At 44.7% G+C, this 19,828-nt stretch overlaps 1 protein-coding gene across 3 annotated transcripts in view; it reads right to left on the bottom strand.

The window, feature by feature from the left end:
* LDLRAD4 (low density lipoprotein receptor class A domain containing 4) overlaps positions 1 to 17,724 on the bottom strand; it is a 411,417-nt gene extending 393,693 nt beyond the window's left edge. The window contains exon 1 of one of the 3 annotated variants that reach the window (XM_069620819.1): positions 17,293 to 17,724. In XM_069620819.1, the coding sequence (XP_069476920.1) occupies positions 17,293 to 17,401 (109 nt within the window). In that variant the 5' untranslated portion in view covers positions 17,402 to 17,724. The remainder of the gene's footprint in view (positions 1 to 17,292) is intronic. The other 2 variants (XM_069620816.1, XM_069620817.1) reach the window with 2 other exon arrangements.
* Between the last annotated feature and the right edge of the window lie 2,104 nt (positions 17,725 to 19,828).

Genomic DNA, 19,828 nt, shown 5'->3' on the forward strand with positions numbered 1-19,828 from the left:
CCAATCATGATATCTACCGATGATGGCCTTTGAGGTTGTGGAGTGACTGCCTCAAGAGACCTTTTAGGGTTGGTATCGAGGCATCCAACTTGTCAAATTGGCGGGAGCCTGCGGCCATCAGCCGAGGACTGGAGGGGCTGCTTCACCAGAGCATACATGGGCAGTCAGACAGTGTGGTAATCAAATGCTACATCAATTGGCCCTAGGGGAGGAGGGACTAAGTGCCCATCTCTGGTGCATCTGACTCAGTCGATTTGCTCCTGGACAGAGGATCACCTCGGCTCCTCGACAGCGCCCTACATACCAGGTTTGCACAATGTTCAAGCAGATGCTCGAAGCAGATCCTTGTCATCGTCCCAGAAGTACATGTTGGAATCACACTGGTATCTCCAGATTTGGGCCCGGTGGAGTGGTCCGTGAATAGACATGATGGCATCATGCCCCAGCACCCAGCTAGCCCGGTTTTGCAACAGGGATCGGAATGCCTGGGGTTGGGATGCGCGGTCATTGGTCTTGCCCCAGAGACTGATTTAATCTAAGTCTCTCAGCTTGGAGAATGAACAAGCAGGGCTATGGTAATATCTCCTTAAATTGTCGGGATTCTACATGGGGCCTGCAAGATCACTCCCCTCAAAGTTTATTATAGGCACTGGGCATCTTTCTTGAAATGGTGTGCCTGGGGGCTCCTCACTCGTTTGTCCTGTGACCGTCTAAAGATTCTGGATTTTCTGCGGGAAGGTTTTTCCTTTGGATTGGCCATTTCCTCATTACGTGCATCACAACTAGCGGCGATCAGGATGCTTAGGGAACTATGGGGGTGCAGGTGGAGGAGCATTTCTGCTGTGAAGCAATATGCTTCAAGGTTATTTCAGCCCTTACTGATAGAGTGGCCTCCCTGGCGGTCAGGTCTTGCTTCATCTTCCGACAGCGTTGGGGGGCATTGGTGAAGGCCCCACTCGTGCCTCTGGTAGAGGTATCCCTCAAAATGCTCACCTTGAAGGTGGTATCCCTGTACCCTCTGCTCGAAAGTTGGGTGAATTAAGGGCTCTGTCATGTCATGCTCCTTACCTGGCTTTAAGCCTGGCGGGTTAGTCGGTTTCCGACCAAGGTAGATTCCATTTCTCATACCACTGAGCAGTTGGTTTTTACTACCGTGTTTGAAGAAGAGGAGGTCTATGCAACACCTACTGGATGAAGGTAGGGCAGTGTGAATTTATTTGGAAAGGTTGGCGGGGCTGCGGGCCTGTGACTCTCTGTTGGTATATTTTTGTCCAGGGAATATATGGACAAAGCCGTTGGCGGCAAACATTAGCGGGTGGATTTGCAATAGTTTTTCGATAGCTTATAAAACATCAGGGTGCTCCATTGTCCCAAATCCTGTAAGGCAGGTCCACTCTGGGAGTTGCTGCCTCCTGGGCAGAACTGAAGTGGGTGTCCCTTAGGGAGATCTGCAGGGCAGCTACTTCAGTCTCCCCTTCTACCTTTTCCATCAATACAAGTTGTCTCTCAGAGAATTTTCTGAAGGTTCTTTTTGTGCAGCCATCTTGTAATGTACTGATGCCTGAGGTGCTGTATTGCCATAGGATGTTAATAAAGCTTGTTTTTCAGTCCATAACTGTGATTGGTAGTTCAGTCATGTGCTTGTTACATCCTCACTGCTGACGGCTGAGACGTGGAAGACGGGATGAGGAGATAATTAATCCTCTGATTACTTAACAGTATTTTTCATTACTCCAACTCCAATTACTCCAAGTCCAGGTCTTCCTTGTCCCAGTCGCCCGCCACCCTGACGTACCCGATTGAACCAAGGAGTCGGCTTGACATGTTCAGGTAGTGCTTCGGAGGTGACTGGAGGTTATGGGGTGGGGCATCGGACGCACAGAGTAAACAAACTTGTGTATGCTGAAAAAAAAGGGTTTGACTAGGGCCAGCGGCTCTCACTGGTGACAGCTGGGGCGAGGAAGATTTGAACTAATGGCGGTTAATGGTAAGTAAACCGGGGCACTAGCAAGTAATTTTGACTTTCAATCTGAAGAAAGGACAGTTTGGTGGCCCTGAATCCCGAATACAATGTGCTGCCATCTGCCAATGACACTTTGCGGACACCAGTATCGCCAATTCTCCCGTAGCACTGTGGCACGAAGGTAACACTGAGGGAGAAGCACATGCATAGGCAGATGGGCTTCGGACGATGAAAACAATTTGGGATTTTTGACATCAGGGTAAGAAATGGGACAGGACAAGAATGAACAGAGCTCTGGCAAAGTGGGTCTTGCCAGAGCACCACCAGAGATCTGCTCCATCTGCAGGCCCACGGGCTAGCCCAGGAAACTCCCAGATCTTTTCCCAAGCTGAGCTCTCATGCACAAGTAGCCGGCACTTCAGAAGATTCGGCATGCAAGACTGAATGCAGAAACAGCCACAGCCTCAAATCCTGTTAAAAACGGTCCAAATTGGTATATATGTCTTGCAATTCACTGAATCTTTTTTTGTTAGGGTGAGTATTGTGACCCCTGAAAATAGCAACGTCCAACTTGCATTACTCGCACAAAAGGGTTTCTTGCTGCATCACTATCACAGACATGTTTGAACATTAAAATTGTGGGCATTCTTATGTTCCCAAAATGCCCTTTGCTTTTATACAAATAGCCAGGCTTGGGTCCCACAAAGAGATACTGCGTCGAGTGACCTGGCATAGGGCCTCACCCCTTGTCGCCGCTGTCTCCTTCCCACCCAACCGGCACTCCTCACAATGAGGTGAGGTTTTTCCAAAGTACATTTAGTCCATTTCCAGCATTGCTTGACACCAAATCTGTTTAAATGAAGTAGGTCCTCCCGAGTATAGACTAACCTCTCCGTACTCAGACTTGAGTATTTTAAAGATTAAATATCGGGAAAAAAAGAACTTGTATCCTTACACAGCAGGACTATTTTCTCTGTTTGCCTGGAAACGCTTAGAATTATTTAATTGCATTGAATCTCATTTTCTGACAATTTAGCCCGACAGCAGGCATGAAGTTGAGTTGCTTTGGCATAAAGGGAAATAAAAAATTAAAATATGGGGAAGAAATAGAAAAAATGAAAACGAGTGCAAAAATACAGCAGGTCTGTGTAATCCTACTGGTGCTTTAACGAGTCCCCTGCACAAAACAAACATTTCAACATATAGAACAATTACATGGCTATCATATCAAAGACTTAACGAGCACATATACAAATAATAGTAGCTGCATTTATTCAATGCTGATCATGTGCACTCCCCTGGGCCCCCAAATAATAGTGTTAATCACTGCATTGTTTACCATGACTTAGCCTTGTTTTTGAAGGTTTTAATTTAAAAGACATTGTGCATTAAAGTTAAAAAATTTGAGTTCATGGGCAACAGTCCCAAGTTCCCAGCACGGATGCCACTGGGTGACCGTATTCACATAGCAAGCGTCGACACAGAGTTCTATGGTTTGGCACTCTCGGGTGCCTCCCGCAGCCCAGGACGGCTGCTCCATCCACTCTTACGTTGTCACCCGTTGCCATAGTGTGGATAGACCGCTAGACATCTCTTCCCCAGAGTGATCCAGTTCTTCACCCCAGGCCTACCACGGCACATATTAGACCGATGCTTACCTTCAGAGTTCCCATGGTACACTTCAATTTACATAAATAGATCAAACAAATAAACCTACAATACATTGTTCCCTATCACGAATACCTTTTTCATTGTGCATATTTTTGATCATTAAGATCAATTTCGTATTTCATTTGCAAGTGAATAGAAAAATACTAAATACATACACAGCATGTAGTACATAACTTGCAGCATAAACATCCCCCAAAGGAGAGGACAAATAGCCAAAAGTGTCACTCATTCAAAAAAGACTCATAACATTATATAATAACCGTGCCTTGAAGCCGAAATACTAAAACATCAGAAAGAAGAAAAAGCAAAGACATCGAAAGTAAAAATAAAATCCAATATGTATGAATCCAACACAATGCCCTGTATTCTTATATAATAGAAATCAAACTAAACTATCTAGATCCTAATGATCTGTGCTCCCTCGAGAAAAGGTATGTATTGAATATGCTTCAGTACAAAATATTTTTCAAAATATATATATCCTCACTTCTTGCAAAAATAAAAACTGCCAAGTTAAAGTTATATTTTTATTTTGCCCAACCACCACAAATGCCTTCATGTTACAAATGTCTTTCAACAAACTAAACACGTGCCTTTGCTGAACACATTCCTTGAAGAAAAATAGGTGCCTATACATGCACACGTTTCGTGCTACCGCGCTTCATCGTCATACTTTTGCATGAATGTTAAGAGTCACATTTGTATATGTGATATAGCGTACCAATATTGCATTGACAAGTTTAACACTAAAAGCACTTTGTGAACGGTTTGACATTCCAAAGAGCACACATATTGAACTACAAGAAAAAGAAAAAATGAGAAATGTATCAAAAACGCAATTAAGGCGAGAAATTAGTTGTTTAACTTCATCCTGATCTTGTAAAATATTGGCATGTTTAACAACAAATTGTACATCTATGGCTGTACAGTATCTGATCTCATTCAACACTTTTACATTCGTTGAATCCATGCAAAGTATCGGCTGATAGAACTCATGTATAAATCTGTTACATAGAGCCATTCACTAGTACATTTCAAACCATGTTAAGGACACGGCTCAAAAAGCAGACAATTAGAGGACAGACTAAACATGAAATAGTGAATGCAGTAATGCATCTTTCTGATTGCAAAATTGGTGCTACGAAAACGTCATCTGCCCCATCAAAGACAGGCAACAAGACAGGAAACTACACAGATTTATTCAAAATCTTAAGGGAGCTGAAATTGAGAAAATGCTGCAAAAACAAAGTTACAATACCTCAAACGTGAGCATCAGAACGAGCGATCTCGTCTTTTACAACGAGTGACCTTAAAACACTCAACTTCTGTTGTCTTTAGAAGAAAGTATTGACATTTGTGATAAAGTACTTAGTACTTGAAGAGTTTGGATTAAAATAGGATTTATCATGTCCAAAAGATTTGAAGATCGAATCCAATTTGTTCCCATTGTTAAAAAGAAGGAAACTGTACTGATGCCGCTTTTTTTGAAGCAGGAACACACGAATTGGAAAAAAATAAAAAGTACCAAAAAGGAGTTCCGATCCAACAGAAGTCAACATCAAAAATGAAAAATAAAACTAGGTGACAAGCGAGGCAATATAGTGTTATTAAATAAAGCAGGGTCACAGAGCCTCAGCCTTAGAGCATTTGAATATTCTGAGTCCCATAAAAATTGGACATGGATCACAGATCACATATTAGGAATGTGGAAAACTACTCAAAGAAAGCATTTATGTTAAGCAATGACATGCGTTTGTTTTATTACATTTGTGATGTCTGGCAAAATCAAAACATTACTTTAAACATTATAGTTGTCAAAGAACTGAGTACATCTATACAAAAATATTTTGTATCAAAAGCATATTCAATACCATTTTTGATATCTGTAAATGTACAGAGTCAGCAAAACATGCTTTTTTCTATCAAGAAAGTTGGTAAACTAATGGGATATATGTGATATTTTCGAAAAGAAAATCCTGTGGCTAAAAATACCCAATTCTTTTTTCCTCGCACATTTCAATGCACTTATATGTAGGGGGAAGCCCCCTTGCACCTCCCCATACTCGCCCTGACAATATGTATTATCTTAATCCACCCACCATATGTAAATGTGTTGAAATGTACATTTTGAAATTCGGCATGGTCAGCCGCGATATTTTCGGGTGATACCAACTAATGTTAGTCATTGAGGTGGCCTTGCTGTAGGTGATCATTCAGTGTTTCAAAAACTCACCAGTGTACAGAACGTTGCTCCTGCCAATCTGGCATACAGCAGGACGGCCACTCCAAAAATACTGGTCTTACACTCTTGTGCACCCCTCAAACACCCTTCCTACAAAGTCAACACCCTCTCCTCCTTTGAAGAGGTCATCACAAGTGAAAAACTCACCACTTCTCAAGATCGATGCATCCCTCACACAAGGCACCTTCCCAGGTGCACATAAAAACGGGCCAGATTCTCCCCTGCTGAAAAAACCCACACTCTACCTGGCCAACTATAGCCCCATCACGTATTAACTTTTCCTCGCCAAAGTGATTCAGAAGATGGTTGTCATTCAGTTGTACAAAAGGATGAATCAGCACAATCTCCTACATGACTACCAATCCAGTTTCAGCACAGGGGAGCGCCACCGTCCAAGTTATTGATGAAGCTCTATGCATCCTGGACAAAGGAGACCCCAGTTTTCTCAACCTCATTGCTGAATTCGATACCGTCAATCATGACGCTCCTCTCAACATCCTCACCAAGAGCACAGGCTTTGATGGAACAGTCCTGTAGGGGTTTAACGTCTGCCCCTCCAACAGAGCCCAACCCATCCAGATTGGCCCAAAAGGTTCTCAGCAACACCCTGTAACCTGTGGAATTCCACAAGGCTCTCTTCTGTCTCCCGCCATTTTACAGAACCTCTGGGAGGTACTCCTCGCCAACACCGACATCAAGATAAACCAACACACAGAAGACATGGGGCTTTACCTAAAATCACATGAACATCCATTGATTCAAGAACTGTTGGTCCCTTCATGCAAATCTGGATATCAAACAGCTACCTGGAGCTAAACCCGAAAAAAGGCAGACAAAGCTCCCTCAGGAAACCCCATTAAGCATGTCAAAGGCAGAATTGGCTGACAGACATGAAGCTTGATGGATTCACCCCTCAACTCCCATCCAGTGCAAAATCTCTTGGCTGTACTATCGACTGTGACCACTCATTCAAAAACACCCAAAGCCAAAGAGTCCCAGGACCATGGTACCAGGTTGTGCTCCTCCACAAGCCTTTCACCTATGCCCCTAGTTTTAAGAGCAGTTGTCCAAGGCCCAATTATTTTCCCATCTGCATGGCGGCAACATTCTATTCACAGTAGTGCCTGATGACATCTTGGTCCCACTGAAAGCAGACTCAAAGGAGTAAGACAATTCTACCACATCACCCCCTTTCTCAAGGGGCTACCTTGGCTACTCATTTAAGCAGCATGTTCAAGCAGTCTGCATCACTTACAAAGCAGTCACACACAAAGAACCACTCAGAGGAGGCCAGAGCACCACCAGAAGACATGGCATTGCCAGAATGGAGACAGAACTGCAGAAGAGTGGAAAAGCAGGGAGCAGGCCATTTTGTTGTAAGCACAGAAACAAGTTACCAATAAAGATAAAACTGCCCTCCTTTCTTCATCCTGCACTCTACCCGTCAAACAGCATCTCTCCAATTTCTGGCAGAGCCATTGAGCCCTACTTCTCCCACTCCGGAATCCCACCCTTCCCTGCTTCCTCTACCCATCCCAGGTCCTCTGCTACCCCACCTGTAAACCCCTGGGTGCATCCCAGATGTGCAGATCTATGTTGCTTCCCAGCTAATCCCATACATACAGAGAACAGATGCAATCTTGTACTAGAAGTTCAAGCACCTTGACTAAGTTGATTAAGATTTGTGTTGGCGCTGTGCAGAGTCGAAAAGCAGAGCAAACATAACTGCCTCTAGGCACTGAACAGCAAACCTAAAATCAACGGACTCCTCAAATAAAAAAGGAAAAAAACCTGAGTGGCAGCAACAATCAGCAGAAAAGAAACGTTTAAAGGCCTTCGTGACAGATGAAAAGTCAGAAAGCATACACATCTCCAAGCAAGGCCACCACATTTGAGTGGGCCATTCAACTTCGAACATGACAAGGGGTTGCTGCAGCGGCCAGCTGCAGAAAAACACTGGGGGGCTTTTGCGTTAAGCACAGCGGAAAGAACCCTGTGCCAGGCATATTATACTCCTGCAGGCCGTCGGCGTCATCTTAAAACATGTGCAGGTTAAGGCTAGATTAGTTGCCTGCTGCGAGGCTGCACACACTTGCACAAGGTGCAGGGCAAAACTGCTTTTATCCAGCCACTACATTACTAAATTTAAGACGTGGATTTATTTTCTTGTTTTCTTTCAAATAAAAAAATAAAAGAATCTCTGGAGAGCTAGTAACACAGGTATTGTCCCACCATTAACCCAGTAGATCGTGCATGCACTCCTGGTCACCAAAATATTACTCCAAGAACCAATACCCATTGCCAGAGCCAAGACACAGGCTTTGACACAGGCGCTACCCCATGTTCTTCTTACAAGCTCTGCATGCCCACTGTCAAGAACCACACTCAATTTAAAAAATAAAAACCTCTGGGGTCCCAAGCACCCCACTTTTCCAACCTACCCTCTTGGGAGACAATCGTAAAGCCATGTGTATGTCTCCCTCTCTTGGCTCTTGCTCCCCAACCCCCAAACCACTACCACCTCCCCGATCGTGGCCCTTACAGGCATGCTACACATGATGCCTGCTCAGCCCTTCGACTGGCAGCAGCCACATTCAAAATGCTGCCCTCGAGGCCTGAGATATCCTTCAAGAAGGCGTGGGCAGCGAAGTTCTGATACTGCTCCCAATCTCTCAGCAGGCACTCCTGTCACTTTGACACAAAACACATGAAGAATAGTGTGGGGAGGCTCAGTGCAAGCCTCATCACACTCATGTATGGGTTTCCACCAACAAGGGACACAAATAATATTCTGTGGCAAAGGGGGTCCACAGCTATGTTGTTGGCACACAATGTCTGTTTAAAACAGAACTAGAAATGTGAAGCACACCTGCCTATTCTATTCCATAAAATCAGGCCCAAACTCCCAATTAAGAATAAAGCGTATGAGGTACACAGGCGTATGACCCGTTATGCCACTTGCACTGCTCAGGTGATGTACCTAGACTGAGAGGCAGGTGCAGCAGCAAGAGGGCCTCCGATGCCCGATACGAAGATGGCCCTATATGATACAAATGTTTCGTTTAATGTATGGGAATTGCTAACTATAACTAATGTTTGACTAATGGCCATTATTTTTAATTTAAAATGCGTTTATTTGCCTAAAAATACGCCTGTCGGGAATTGACTCCCGTATTAACTCTCTAAAAAATCCTCATACCTCAAATTCTCATCGGGGGGCTATAGTTTAAACTATTCATATTTTATTGGACATTGTGAACTTGTTAATGGTTTAAGCCATCCACATTTTCTTTGCCAGGTGTGTTTATTAAAACCCTCAAAACGTGCAGGTGTAAAGATTACTAAACCAACTTTAAAATGACTGTTTTTTCAATTAACGTGTTACTTATTTCCCATATTGTTTTGGCCCTTTAGAAGAGTGCATTCGGTATTAGAAGAGCAAAACCTTCATTTGCCTAGTAGTCTCGCACGGCAACATGAAGCATTAAGACTGCACCCTCACCTGAAGGCCGAGTCGGGAATTAGCCACGTTTGGATATTCCGAGACCCACAGTATGGCGTTTGGTCGCTGTAGCAGGGTTACACTGTATATCAGAAGCAGCACACTAATGCGGATTTAACCGCAAGTATGCAGGCACACTGGGGGCCTGCAGTAAATACGACTTCCGGTGGATAGCATACACTGCAGGGATAATGCTCAACCTTAGGAGCTCTGGGCTAGGCACACAAAAAAACGACCCCACCTGAAACCAGACGCAAATCACGCGCCACTGTACTATAAAAGGGGGAAATGGCAAACATTCCACATGGATGCTGCACCAGCCCACTCCATTGGCCCCCGCAAATACTCGTCCTAGTGGAAGCACTATTGTATGCATAGAAGGTCGGCCAGCCCGCCCACCCACCCACCCAGCAACAGGACCTGCAGGAGGTTACACCCAAGGATCTATACATATACAGGCCCAGGTAAACCCCGCCAATATTATCAAAAGCTTAACATGTCATCACAGGGACATCTGGAACGACCTAGAGCCAATATCACAACAGATATTAAAGTCCCTCCCCTGCTCAAACGTATGCCAATGTTATATTCTGCACCACTGGCTCTTTCAAAAGCAACATGTCTGAGCCCTGGCATCAGCCAGCCCACATCCTCCTGGATCCCGAGCTAGGTCAACACTATGGGGCTTTGGGTGGAGGGCCAGTCCCGATTCCCAGGGACCAACTCTCTGTAAACAGTGTAATGGTAAAGTTCCAGGAAACCCCCCCAGCAGTGTGTGCACATAACAGCATCCCTGTGCCCTTTATACCACCAAAGGCCTGGGAGCATTGCTTTGAGAACCGAGATTCCTTAACTGCAAGCACAATTCCAGGATATTACCAATACGGCTGCCTGCCCCGCATCATGGAGAACCACGTTCAGAGCCAGCCGGACTTGGCTTCTGGGTATTTAAACTGCGCAGGACACACAATAACATGGACATTCGCACGTGGTGAACTCCGGCAAACCCCTCACACCCTTCTCTCCGACATAACGGCACAGAAGCAAAGCGTCACAACTCAATGTAATGTACCCTTCTCCCCATGGCGCCACGCGCATGGAAAGCGGTGTTAGTGGTGGACTAGAGCCCTCCACTCCCACACGAAAGTGGCAACTTTCAATAAACCAGGAGAAAGATCAACGCTTGGGTTGGAAGAATGGAGAACAGGACATTGGGGCACATTGTTCAAAATAGAGGTCTCTGAAAAGTAACATGCATGTGAGTGGCGCAAATGGGATCCAAGGTGACAAATAGACCAGCCTTTTACAGGGATCGCTGGATACCCACAGCACAAACGGAGGACCCGAGTAAGGTGACCTGTCACTGCCTCAGAGCACAGATAATCGGACTGCATACATCAAGACCCGAAATATTATCGAGCCAGCATCTGGGGTCCTCGAGAATAGGTTTCACTGCATCCATAGGAATGGACGCGTGCGCAAATACAAACCAGGTACGGTGCTCCGCATTGACGTGTTGTGATGAATGTCGCAATAGGCCAATGCCATCCCGAGGAAGGAGGGTGACGGAGAGGTAGACGATAACCATGTGACCTGGAACGTGTGACAACGCAACAGAGAAACGAAAGTACAGGCACAGCATTTGAAACTTTTCAGTTCAAATGTTTCTCAAGACTTGGGGGACCGGGGGACACGCTGGCAGTCTCAACATACTTATTTAATTCAGGACATTAATGGGCACTTTACAGTGTGCATGTTGCAGGCTGCCTTTGCTGGCGACCTAGTTCTCGTAGCATTCAGCACGGTGCTAATTCTTAGCACTCTGCTGACAAAGAAAGCTTTTCGCAAGTGGTCATTTATTGTTTCGGATTCTCCATCTTCCCCTGCTGGCCGACTCTCTTTCTTCTGCACTGCAGAGGCCATTAAACCTGTCCCGGGATAATCTGCAGTTACTCCCCCTCCACCTCCATTGCTTCATCTAGGATTTTAATACTGATTGAATCAGCAAAAAGGGCGATGGCATGTACATGCATCCCACAGCTGCCTCAGGCATGTTTCCACATCTGTAGGCACCGGGACCCCAAAACATGTTTTTAATGCACCCCCACACATCTCCAGCTGACCCGGATGAAGTGTGTAGCATGAAACAGTAGACTCTTACCTTATCCCAAAGTCAAGGTCCTCTTTGTTTTGTGCGAAGGAAGGTGCTGCGGGATGAGCAACTGGGCCTTACTGAAGAGGTCTGTCGGGAAACTGGATAAAGGGCACAGAATAGGTGCTGCAGCAGCCCAACCATGGTGGCGATAGGCTGGGCATGATCAAAGTTGGAACAGCCCTCTGCATTGTGGGGGAGAAGTTGGAAGCTTCTAGCTGGTGTATGGGACACGCTGTGACCCATGAGGCGTCAAGGTGTGTCATTGTGTGGCTGTTGCATGCTCCTGTACCAATATGTTCATTGGCTGCTGTGCCCTCCTTCCTTGCCACTGCATCCTCCTCTCTGCATCCTGGGCCTCATCCATAGCAACTCATCATCTGAGAACAACATGCTCCGTATATGTCCCAGCCTGAGCAGGACTTTGTGACAACGGTTGGAGGAATGAGGCATTGGGGCGTGTGGCAGGCGTGGTTACTGCATGATGGATCATAAAGTTTTGGGAGCCTGGCTCCTCCTGCTCCTCCTGCTCCTCCTCGCGCAAATCATGTTCGCCTGTCCAATCATTAGCGCCCTGTCCGCTATTCGGTCTTGCCTGCCACCTGTTATAGCGAGCTAGGTTGTCAGTGTGCCTCAGTCTATATATTCCTCGTATACAGCATTTACAGATAGTGGGTGGCATGTATGTGTTGGGTTTATGCATGTTAATACTCACCATGTCCTTCTTTCTCTAGCTCTTAAACTCTGTTAAGAGCAGCCAGGCTAGTAGTCCACAGTTGAGGTAGTGGGCCACTTACTTTGGTTAGGGACGCCCAGCAGTGTTCAGATTCCTTATTGCAGACATGCCTCTTTCAAAACTTCCACAGATTGCTCTGGTTGGTCAGGTCGCTGGGGTGCATGTCCATGCCAGGCACCTACACGTGCATGATTTACCAGGGATTGGTTGGGATTCATAGTAACGTATTTGTAATTAGTCAGCCGAGGCGACATGCCTCCTCATGGGCGATGTATTCTTCCACGCCCCACAGCTCGCCATGCAACGTCCCCTTCTTTGACTTTCCTTACATACTCCTGGTTTGAAACCGACGAAATAGTGTGGTGGATGTGGAGGCAATGTGGGCCATGAGTCAGCCACAGTTGGATACGATTAGGCCACAGGAGCAGGGATCTGAAAGTAGTGTTAACTAAAGGGAGGGCGTGCAGTAGCTGTCCGGGCAGCACAAACTGGCAAATATGTGGCCAAATCAATGCAAGGATGCAGTTTTCCACATCAGGACAGAGTTCAACAGCAAGTGTGCTGTCGAGCAGGCAATGGCAGATTGTGCCCAGTAACAGTTGTGAGGCAACACGACGAGCCTCCAGTTAAAACGAGTCTGGACAGTCCAAGAGTGATACATGGTTGACTTGGAGACAGCTACATTATTTGCAATACAACAGCGCATGAATGTTGCATGACAAATGCAGCAGATTGTAAATAAATGCTGCAGACACGTTCCCTGACAAATGCCATTATCTAGTTCGTAGGCATGCAGTATTACCAGAGGACTTTGGAAACACAGTGTGATCTTTTTTTTTCCTCGGGGACATATACATTTTAGGAAAAGTCTCATAGAAATAGACCCACATACCGAATGCAGTAGCATTCAAGTTAGTTTACAAGGCTTCTCTCCAATGAAGGGAGTGATATCAATATTGTACATTGGATGGCTTCAGAGAATTTGATTTTTGGATAAAAGAAGAGTGTGGCGTTTTAAAAAGGTAAATCCCAAAAGGACACAATTTTGAGCATTCAAGTTATTTGATGGCTTGGTCCAATGAACTCAATTACAGACAATGGTCTTTTCGCAAGTTAATGACTTAAAAAAGGGAGATGTGCACTGGATGAGCAAATACAGATTCAAACGTGCAGGAGCGCAAACAGGAAGAGAAATTGACAGGCAAGTCTGAGCTTTTTGGAATCACGTGGAACGAGTACTTGTAAAAATGCTTAGCCAAATCCCTGCAACACAAACAATGGTGCAACATATCCAGGATAAAAAGATGACCACACCAGTCTCTTCCCAGGTGCTGTGAGGACGAATTTGTAACTGCGCAAAAACTTCAAGAAACTATATGATCTATACTCTGGTGCAAGTCCAGTGTAAGCCTTGTTGCTGGCTCTGCTAAAGAAAACAACAAAAACAGGGAGGTAAAGCTAAGGCTTAAAATAGGGCTAGGGTATCAAAAGAGGAAACCAAAGATCCAAAATGTGAAGTACCCTATAAGCTGTTTTACTTAGACATGAATCGTGCCAACATTGATTGAAAATAAAAAACATGCATTAATTGCAAATAAAGTTCATCATCAGACAGTGTCTGTCTCTGGAGCATTGCCGGAGTAAAAATTAAATTGACAACAATCTCAATCATTCCTCTCTTACATGCACTCTGCATCCGTAACATTCATACACAATCGCAACAACGAGAAAGCAAGAAAAATTAATGTAGCAAAATTGCCAGTCCTATTGTGCATTCGGTCTCAGAACCAAGACCCTGTATTTATACTCAACCTAACTTATATATTGTTACTGGGAATACACTTTGGTGTGTATCGAGTCAATGATATTGGGAGTGAAATTAATATCAACAATGGTCTCCTCCACAGGACAAATGCAGATGGAAAATTGTCTGTGTTTGGTGTTGTTGACTCGAGTTTCGACTCTTGTAGTCCCCAACTGAATTGTGGGACCAGCCTCATCAGGACGAAAATCAATTTTCCATCTGCATTTGTCCTGTGAAAGAGACCATTGTTGATATTAATTTCACTCCCAATATCATTGACTCGATACACACCAAAGTGTATTCCCAGTAACAATATATAAGTTAGGTTGAGTATAAATACAGGGTCTTGGTTCTGAGACCGAATGCACAATAGGACTGGCAATTTTGCCACATTAACTTTTCTTGCTTTCTCGTTGTTGCGATTGTGTATTAATGTTACGGATGCAGAGTGAATGTAAGAGAGGAATAATTGAGATTGTTGTCAATTTAATTTTTACTCTGGCAATGCTCCAGAGACAGACACTGTCTGATGATGAACTTTATTTGCAATTAATTAATAAATGTTTTTTATTTTCAATCAATGTTGGCACAATTCATGTCTATGTAAAACAGCTTATAGGGTACTTCACGTTTTGTATCTTTTGGCCCTAGTAAAGAAGGCAGTATAGTCACAACAAATAAGAAACCCACATGGCAGGGTACATCTGAAAAGTGAATAAAGGTGGGAGCTTATGCGCTGCTGAGCATTATCCCGTCACAACCTATGGTAGATCTGTGTTCCCGTGTTTGCAGGCATGCAAAAACTGAAACCAGTTTGTAGATACTAACTTATATTTGAAAAGCGGGAAACTCATTTAAGTGCAGGTAATGACCATTAAATTGACAACCAAACAAATAACCAAGGACATCCTTCCTATGCATAATAGGAGTACTTCGAGGTAAATACAACCTCTATTTGTAACACAAGTCAATTAATATGAATTCATAGCATATTGTTTAATCCTTCAATGTTAGCCTATTCCGATAGGACAGAGAAATACATCCACCAAAAGCAATGCATTTGGGATGAACTCATCCTTCATCAGTGAGATATCTGTCGTCGTAATCACAGGCACAGTAACACTATACTGACAAGCTTAACTGTTTCGTATTAAATGTCCGTGTGATCTTTTCACACGCTCTGTGGACTATGATCGGAGTTGTACTTCTAAACCCACATGTATTGTCATGAAGCAAAAAACTGACCTACTTCAGACCAATTTCCCAGTATCTAAATGCGTCTGTGGATAGAAGCCTGGGCTATTTACATGTTCGGTGACTGTGGTGAATGCCAGAACGGATTCTTATTTTATGCTGGTCTATAAATAAAGGGCAATCCACGTTATTGTAACTACAAAGGACATACACATGCAAGATAGAATGGGCATAAAGTTGTTGCTGTGTTAACCACTAATTGGAAATGTGCTCTTCCACCCAAACTCTCAAAGTCAGAACACACTCAAAGCCAGCAGCGCCTGCGACTCATCTATTCACTATTAGTACTCTCTGAGGCAGCCTGGCCGGTATATAGCAGATCATCAGTAGGCAGCATATACATTACATTAAGCATTAGCCAGAAGGCTTGGGAGTTTTTAGGTAGTGTGAAAATTGAGCTTGGTGAAGAGAACATTTTTTGGTAGTTGGCTAGAACAAAGGGTACACGGTAGAGGTTAAGAAAGTTGTACAGAGGAAAGAAAATGATGTAGAAAGTAATGTGTCTAGGAGCCTGCAATGGACAGACTAAAAAGGTATGATCCAAATAAAAGGTAAATAGGATTGTCTAGAGGGACTTGAAAGGATGACTAAGGGCGAGATGGAAAGGACTACTAAGGGATACTGAATGAAGACTGAAGGGTTAACAAGGGGAATAGGCTGAAAGAGGTGGTGGCAGAAGGACCCATTGGTTAACAGATGGGTCACTAAGAGGAATAAGGTACCGCTGTGGTGAACTTAAGGGAAGATAACGGGTGCAGGTTATTGCCGAAAGGGCTGACTGCAATGAACGAACAAATGAGGACTAAGAAAGAGTGAATAGCTACACCGGGAGAGATGATGCTACAACAGGATGGTAATGGCCAACTACAAGGTTTTTTGGAATGTTACGGCCAGCTACAACGCTGGTGAGGGAATAGTAGGGACGACTACTAGCAGGGCAGAAAAAGGGAAGTCTACACGTTGCAAAGAACCTGTAGAGGTTGAAGAAGATGCGAGATTGTAGGGTACTAAGGTAACAGTATGGGGCTTTGAGCAGGCAAGATAAAGGGGGCTGTGCGCAGAAGAGAAGGACAGTGGACGAGTATGGCAGAGTGGGAGAAATTTACAACTATGGAGATGAAGGGGCACCAATGCATATCAATGCAGAGACTATGTGGCGATGGAAGGGAGGTCAACAGGTAGAGGAGAAAGGGGGAAAGGGAGAGTGAACCAAGCAATGGGCAGGGGCTGAATGGGACGACATGAGGGGCTGAATGAGTCAAACGGAGGACTGTGGGATGCAATTGGTGTGCAAAGCAGAATGGGAGTGTAATGCATGGAAGGTGTTCAATTGTTAAACGGTCAGTGGGGGCTGGCAGGTTAAAAATGCTTATAACCACCACGCAATATACCCATCACATGTCCACACTTTCATACAGCGCAAATATCCCAGGACAGTACAAATGGTAATGAAGCAACCAGGAGGGTTAACAGGGAAACTGCTGGGTGGCTAGAGAGTGGGTGACCACTTCCCTGTTCATGGGGGCACAAGATTTAGTAGTCTAAGATGGTCATATGCTTCACTATTTCGACTTTGCACCTGAAATATCCTTCACATTAATGCAATTGAATGGGAAGCTGCAACTCCCCCACCCCTTTACTGCTTCATCTGTCAGCAAATGTTCGCATATATGGGAGAGGATAACACGCGGCTACTGGATTATACTATGAACATTCCTTGGTCACTACACACCTCCCATGCACACACTCACTCTTACTGTATCAGGAATAGGGATGGGCAAAATGTGGTGAAAGGCTGAGTTAGGCAGCGAGTTGGGTTGGGCACTTTGTAGGCAGCAGGAAGGAGGTGGTTAGGGCTGAGAAGCGCAGCAAGGAAGAATCTAACACGGGCTCGGTTCAAATGGTGAAGGAGTGAATGTTAAAATCATGCGCTTGGATTAGAAGCAAAAGTCAGCCCAAGGCGCTTACCTCCGTCCATCTCCCAGCGGCTGGGGGAGGCGGTGTGCTTGCAGGAGACATTAGCGCTACTGGCGGGTACGGCCGTGCCGGTGCTCAACAAGGGAATACCGCCGGTCATCGGCGGACAGGTCACGGCGAGAGCTGGGGTCCCCCGATCACTGCCGCACACAGCTCTGCTGCGCGGGCGGGGGTGTAAGGGGATCCTCAGCCCGCACAGCCCCGGCGCAGGGGGGGGAAGGAGCACGGCTGCAGGAGGAGGAGCAGGCAAGCTGCAGCAGCCGTGACAAGGCGAGAGAGTCAGCCAGCCCCTCACTGCTTTGCTCTCTCCAGACTCTCACAGGCACAAATCAATGACACCAGCCTGTGCGAGCTCTGCAAACACGCCCTGTGCAGTTCACAGCCTCCATGGGGCCACCCAGCATCCCAAACTTCCAACCATTTGCTGTTGAGGGGGTCACGCTTTGCAATGATGCTATGCAGTACGCTCGCCCCCCCTCCCATTGAGCCTATTAAGGCGTTCTAATCGTGATTTCAAACATGTAGGTCATGCTTTCTCCACTTCTGCTGGGTACCTAATCACTGGGTTAAGGCGTGAATGCTTCATCGCACGTGCGCCATCATTTTCCTTTTTTGCCCAAACATATCGATATATTTTAAATCGTATTTTATAAACTTCATCTTAAAAAAACATGTTTACAATGTAAATCAGCATGTAAAACAATAGTTTTCCTTCTGCTGCATAACTGAACCTTGTAACAAAGTGGTCAACATTCCAAGAGGTGATGTCACACACTGAAAGCAGATTACTACAAACCTCTCTTTCAGGGTTGAACTAAGATTGATTTTAAACCCCGGTAGCGACCGGGTGCATTATTCAGTCAAGCTGGCGCGTTCAGGGGAAGTTCAAGTTGAACCAACATTTGGAAGTCACCGTCGGACTCATTTTTACTAATCTGAAAGGGTGAGTCAGAGAGCGATGCCAATGCAGATTGCAGTGTTTAGGTTCTGTTTAAATACATGTTACCATTGCACCTCTCCACACACGCGGCAACATCTGGAAAAAAGAACGGTGATAATCTCTATAAAATGCACACATCTTTAAGAATTAAATATGTGACTTTCAAAACGTTCCTCCAAAAACATACCTCTCCTAAAGGTACAGAACAATATACAGCCATCCTGCCGCCAACCAGCGTTGTTTTAGAGAGGAAAACCTGGGCTTTATCTTGTCTTTAAGCCATTCGATTCTCTTGGATCAAATGATAGTTTCAACGAGAGACATTCCTGTTAATAACAGTGAAAGGTAGGTGGGGGTGGGGTGATACAAGCTTGAGATATTTTCTCCAAGGATTTGCTTAAAACAACCCTTGAATACCTGGGGTAGCGGAGTAAAAGCCTGTTTTATTTTTCTAATATCAAGAATAATAAAAAAAGGTCCATTGTATTTTTCAACCATTTCTCAGTTCGATTCTACTCGTGGGCTGATAGATTACCACGAAAGGGACGCTCGTTCCTGGAATTTTTCCTGAGGTGCTGTTTATGATGTGCTATGTTTACTTTTTAGTGGGGGAGGTGAAGGGCACGTCTAGCTCAGAGGGCCGTAGACAACATGACACACAGGTTTCGCGACGATGTTGAATCTGATCATGGCACTGGCTGGCTGGAGTGTTCAGGAGGGGAGGGGCCGGCCCTGGCGGGCCCACATGATGAAAATCCAGACGGCGACCATTTTGACTGAAAATAGTTTCTGTACCTACGCTGTTAGGGCAAATGGATATTACAAAAGCAAAGACTGTACTCCTGTGTAATAATATATCAATCTGTTAACTTTTTTTCGTTAAACATCAATACAACTAGTTCACTGATTTTCTTGAAATCAGTGATATATAAATAGCTGAGTTGTTTCGGAGTGATTATTAAATTTAAGTCTTCACGAATCAAAAATAAACGTATTTTGAACTTGTTTGATTGAAAACTCGTACACTGTCGGCTGTAATTTCCTTTGCATTACTCTATTCCAACATGGACTCTTGATGAACCTTTGAATGCAATAGAAGACGGACACAAATCAGACGCCAGTGTTTGCCATGGCAGGTATACCAAGTTTAGCACAGAGGCCATGTTGGACTATACGAAGTTCCAGATATTGTATCGAAAACCAGCTGACATTCAGTAAATAATTCGTTGGAACTGCCTATGGTGCTCATGACTTCAATAGAACGTAAGATACATGTTGTTGCCCATTCAAATTGTCCTTGAATGACATACACACAAAGCTCTAATGTTAATCACATCTTCCTGTTGTGTTTTTTTTGTTTTTGCTGGTCTGTTTCCTGAAAGTACTAACTTTGACGTATTTGTCCTATTTCTCTTGCTATGATACCCAGGTGTAAGGGGATTCCTCTGGCTGCTTCGGTGACGACGACAATGCCCAATGAGCAACGCCAAAGCAACTGCTGACCCCGAATTGACCCTCTGAGCCGTCTCATTCCAGAATGACACCCAGAATAAGTCCCGCCCAATCTTCCCCCAGACAGGCTATAAA

The sequence above is a fragment of the Ambystoma mexicanum genome, chromosome 5q, assembly GCF_040938575.1.
Source record: "Ambystoma mexicanum isolate Mex_15411 chromosome 5q, UKY_AmexF1_1, whole genome shotgun sequence".
Lineage (NCBI taxonomy): Eukaryota > Metazoa > Chordata > Amphibia > Caudata > Ambystomatidae > Ambystoma > Ambystoma mexicanum.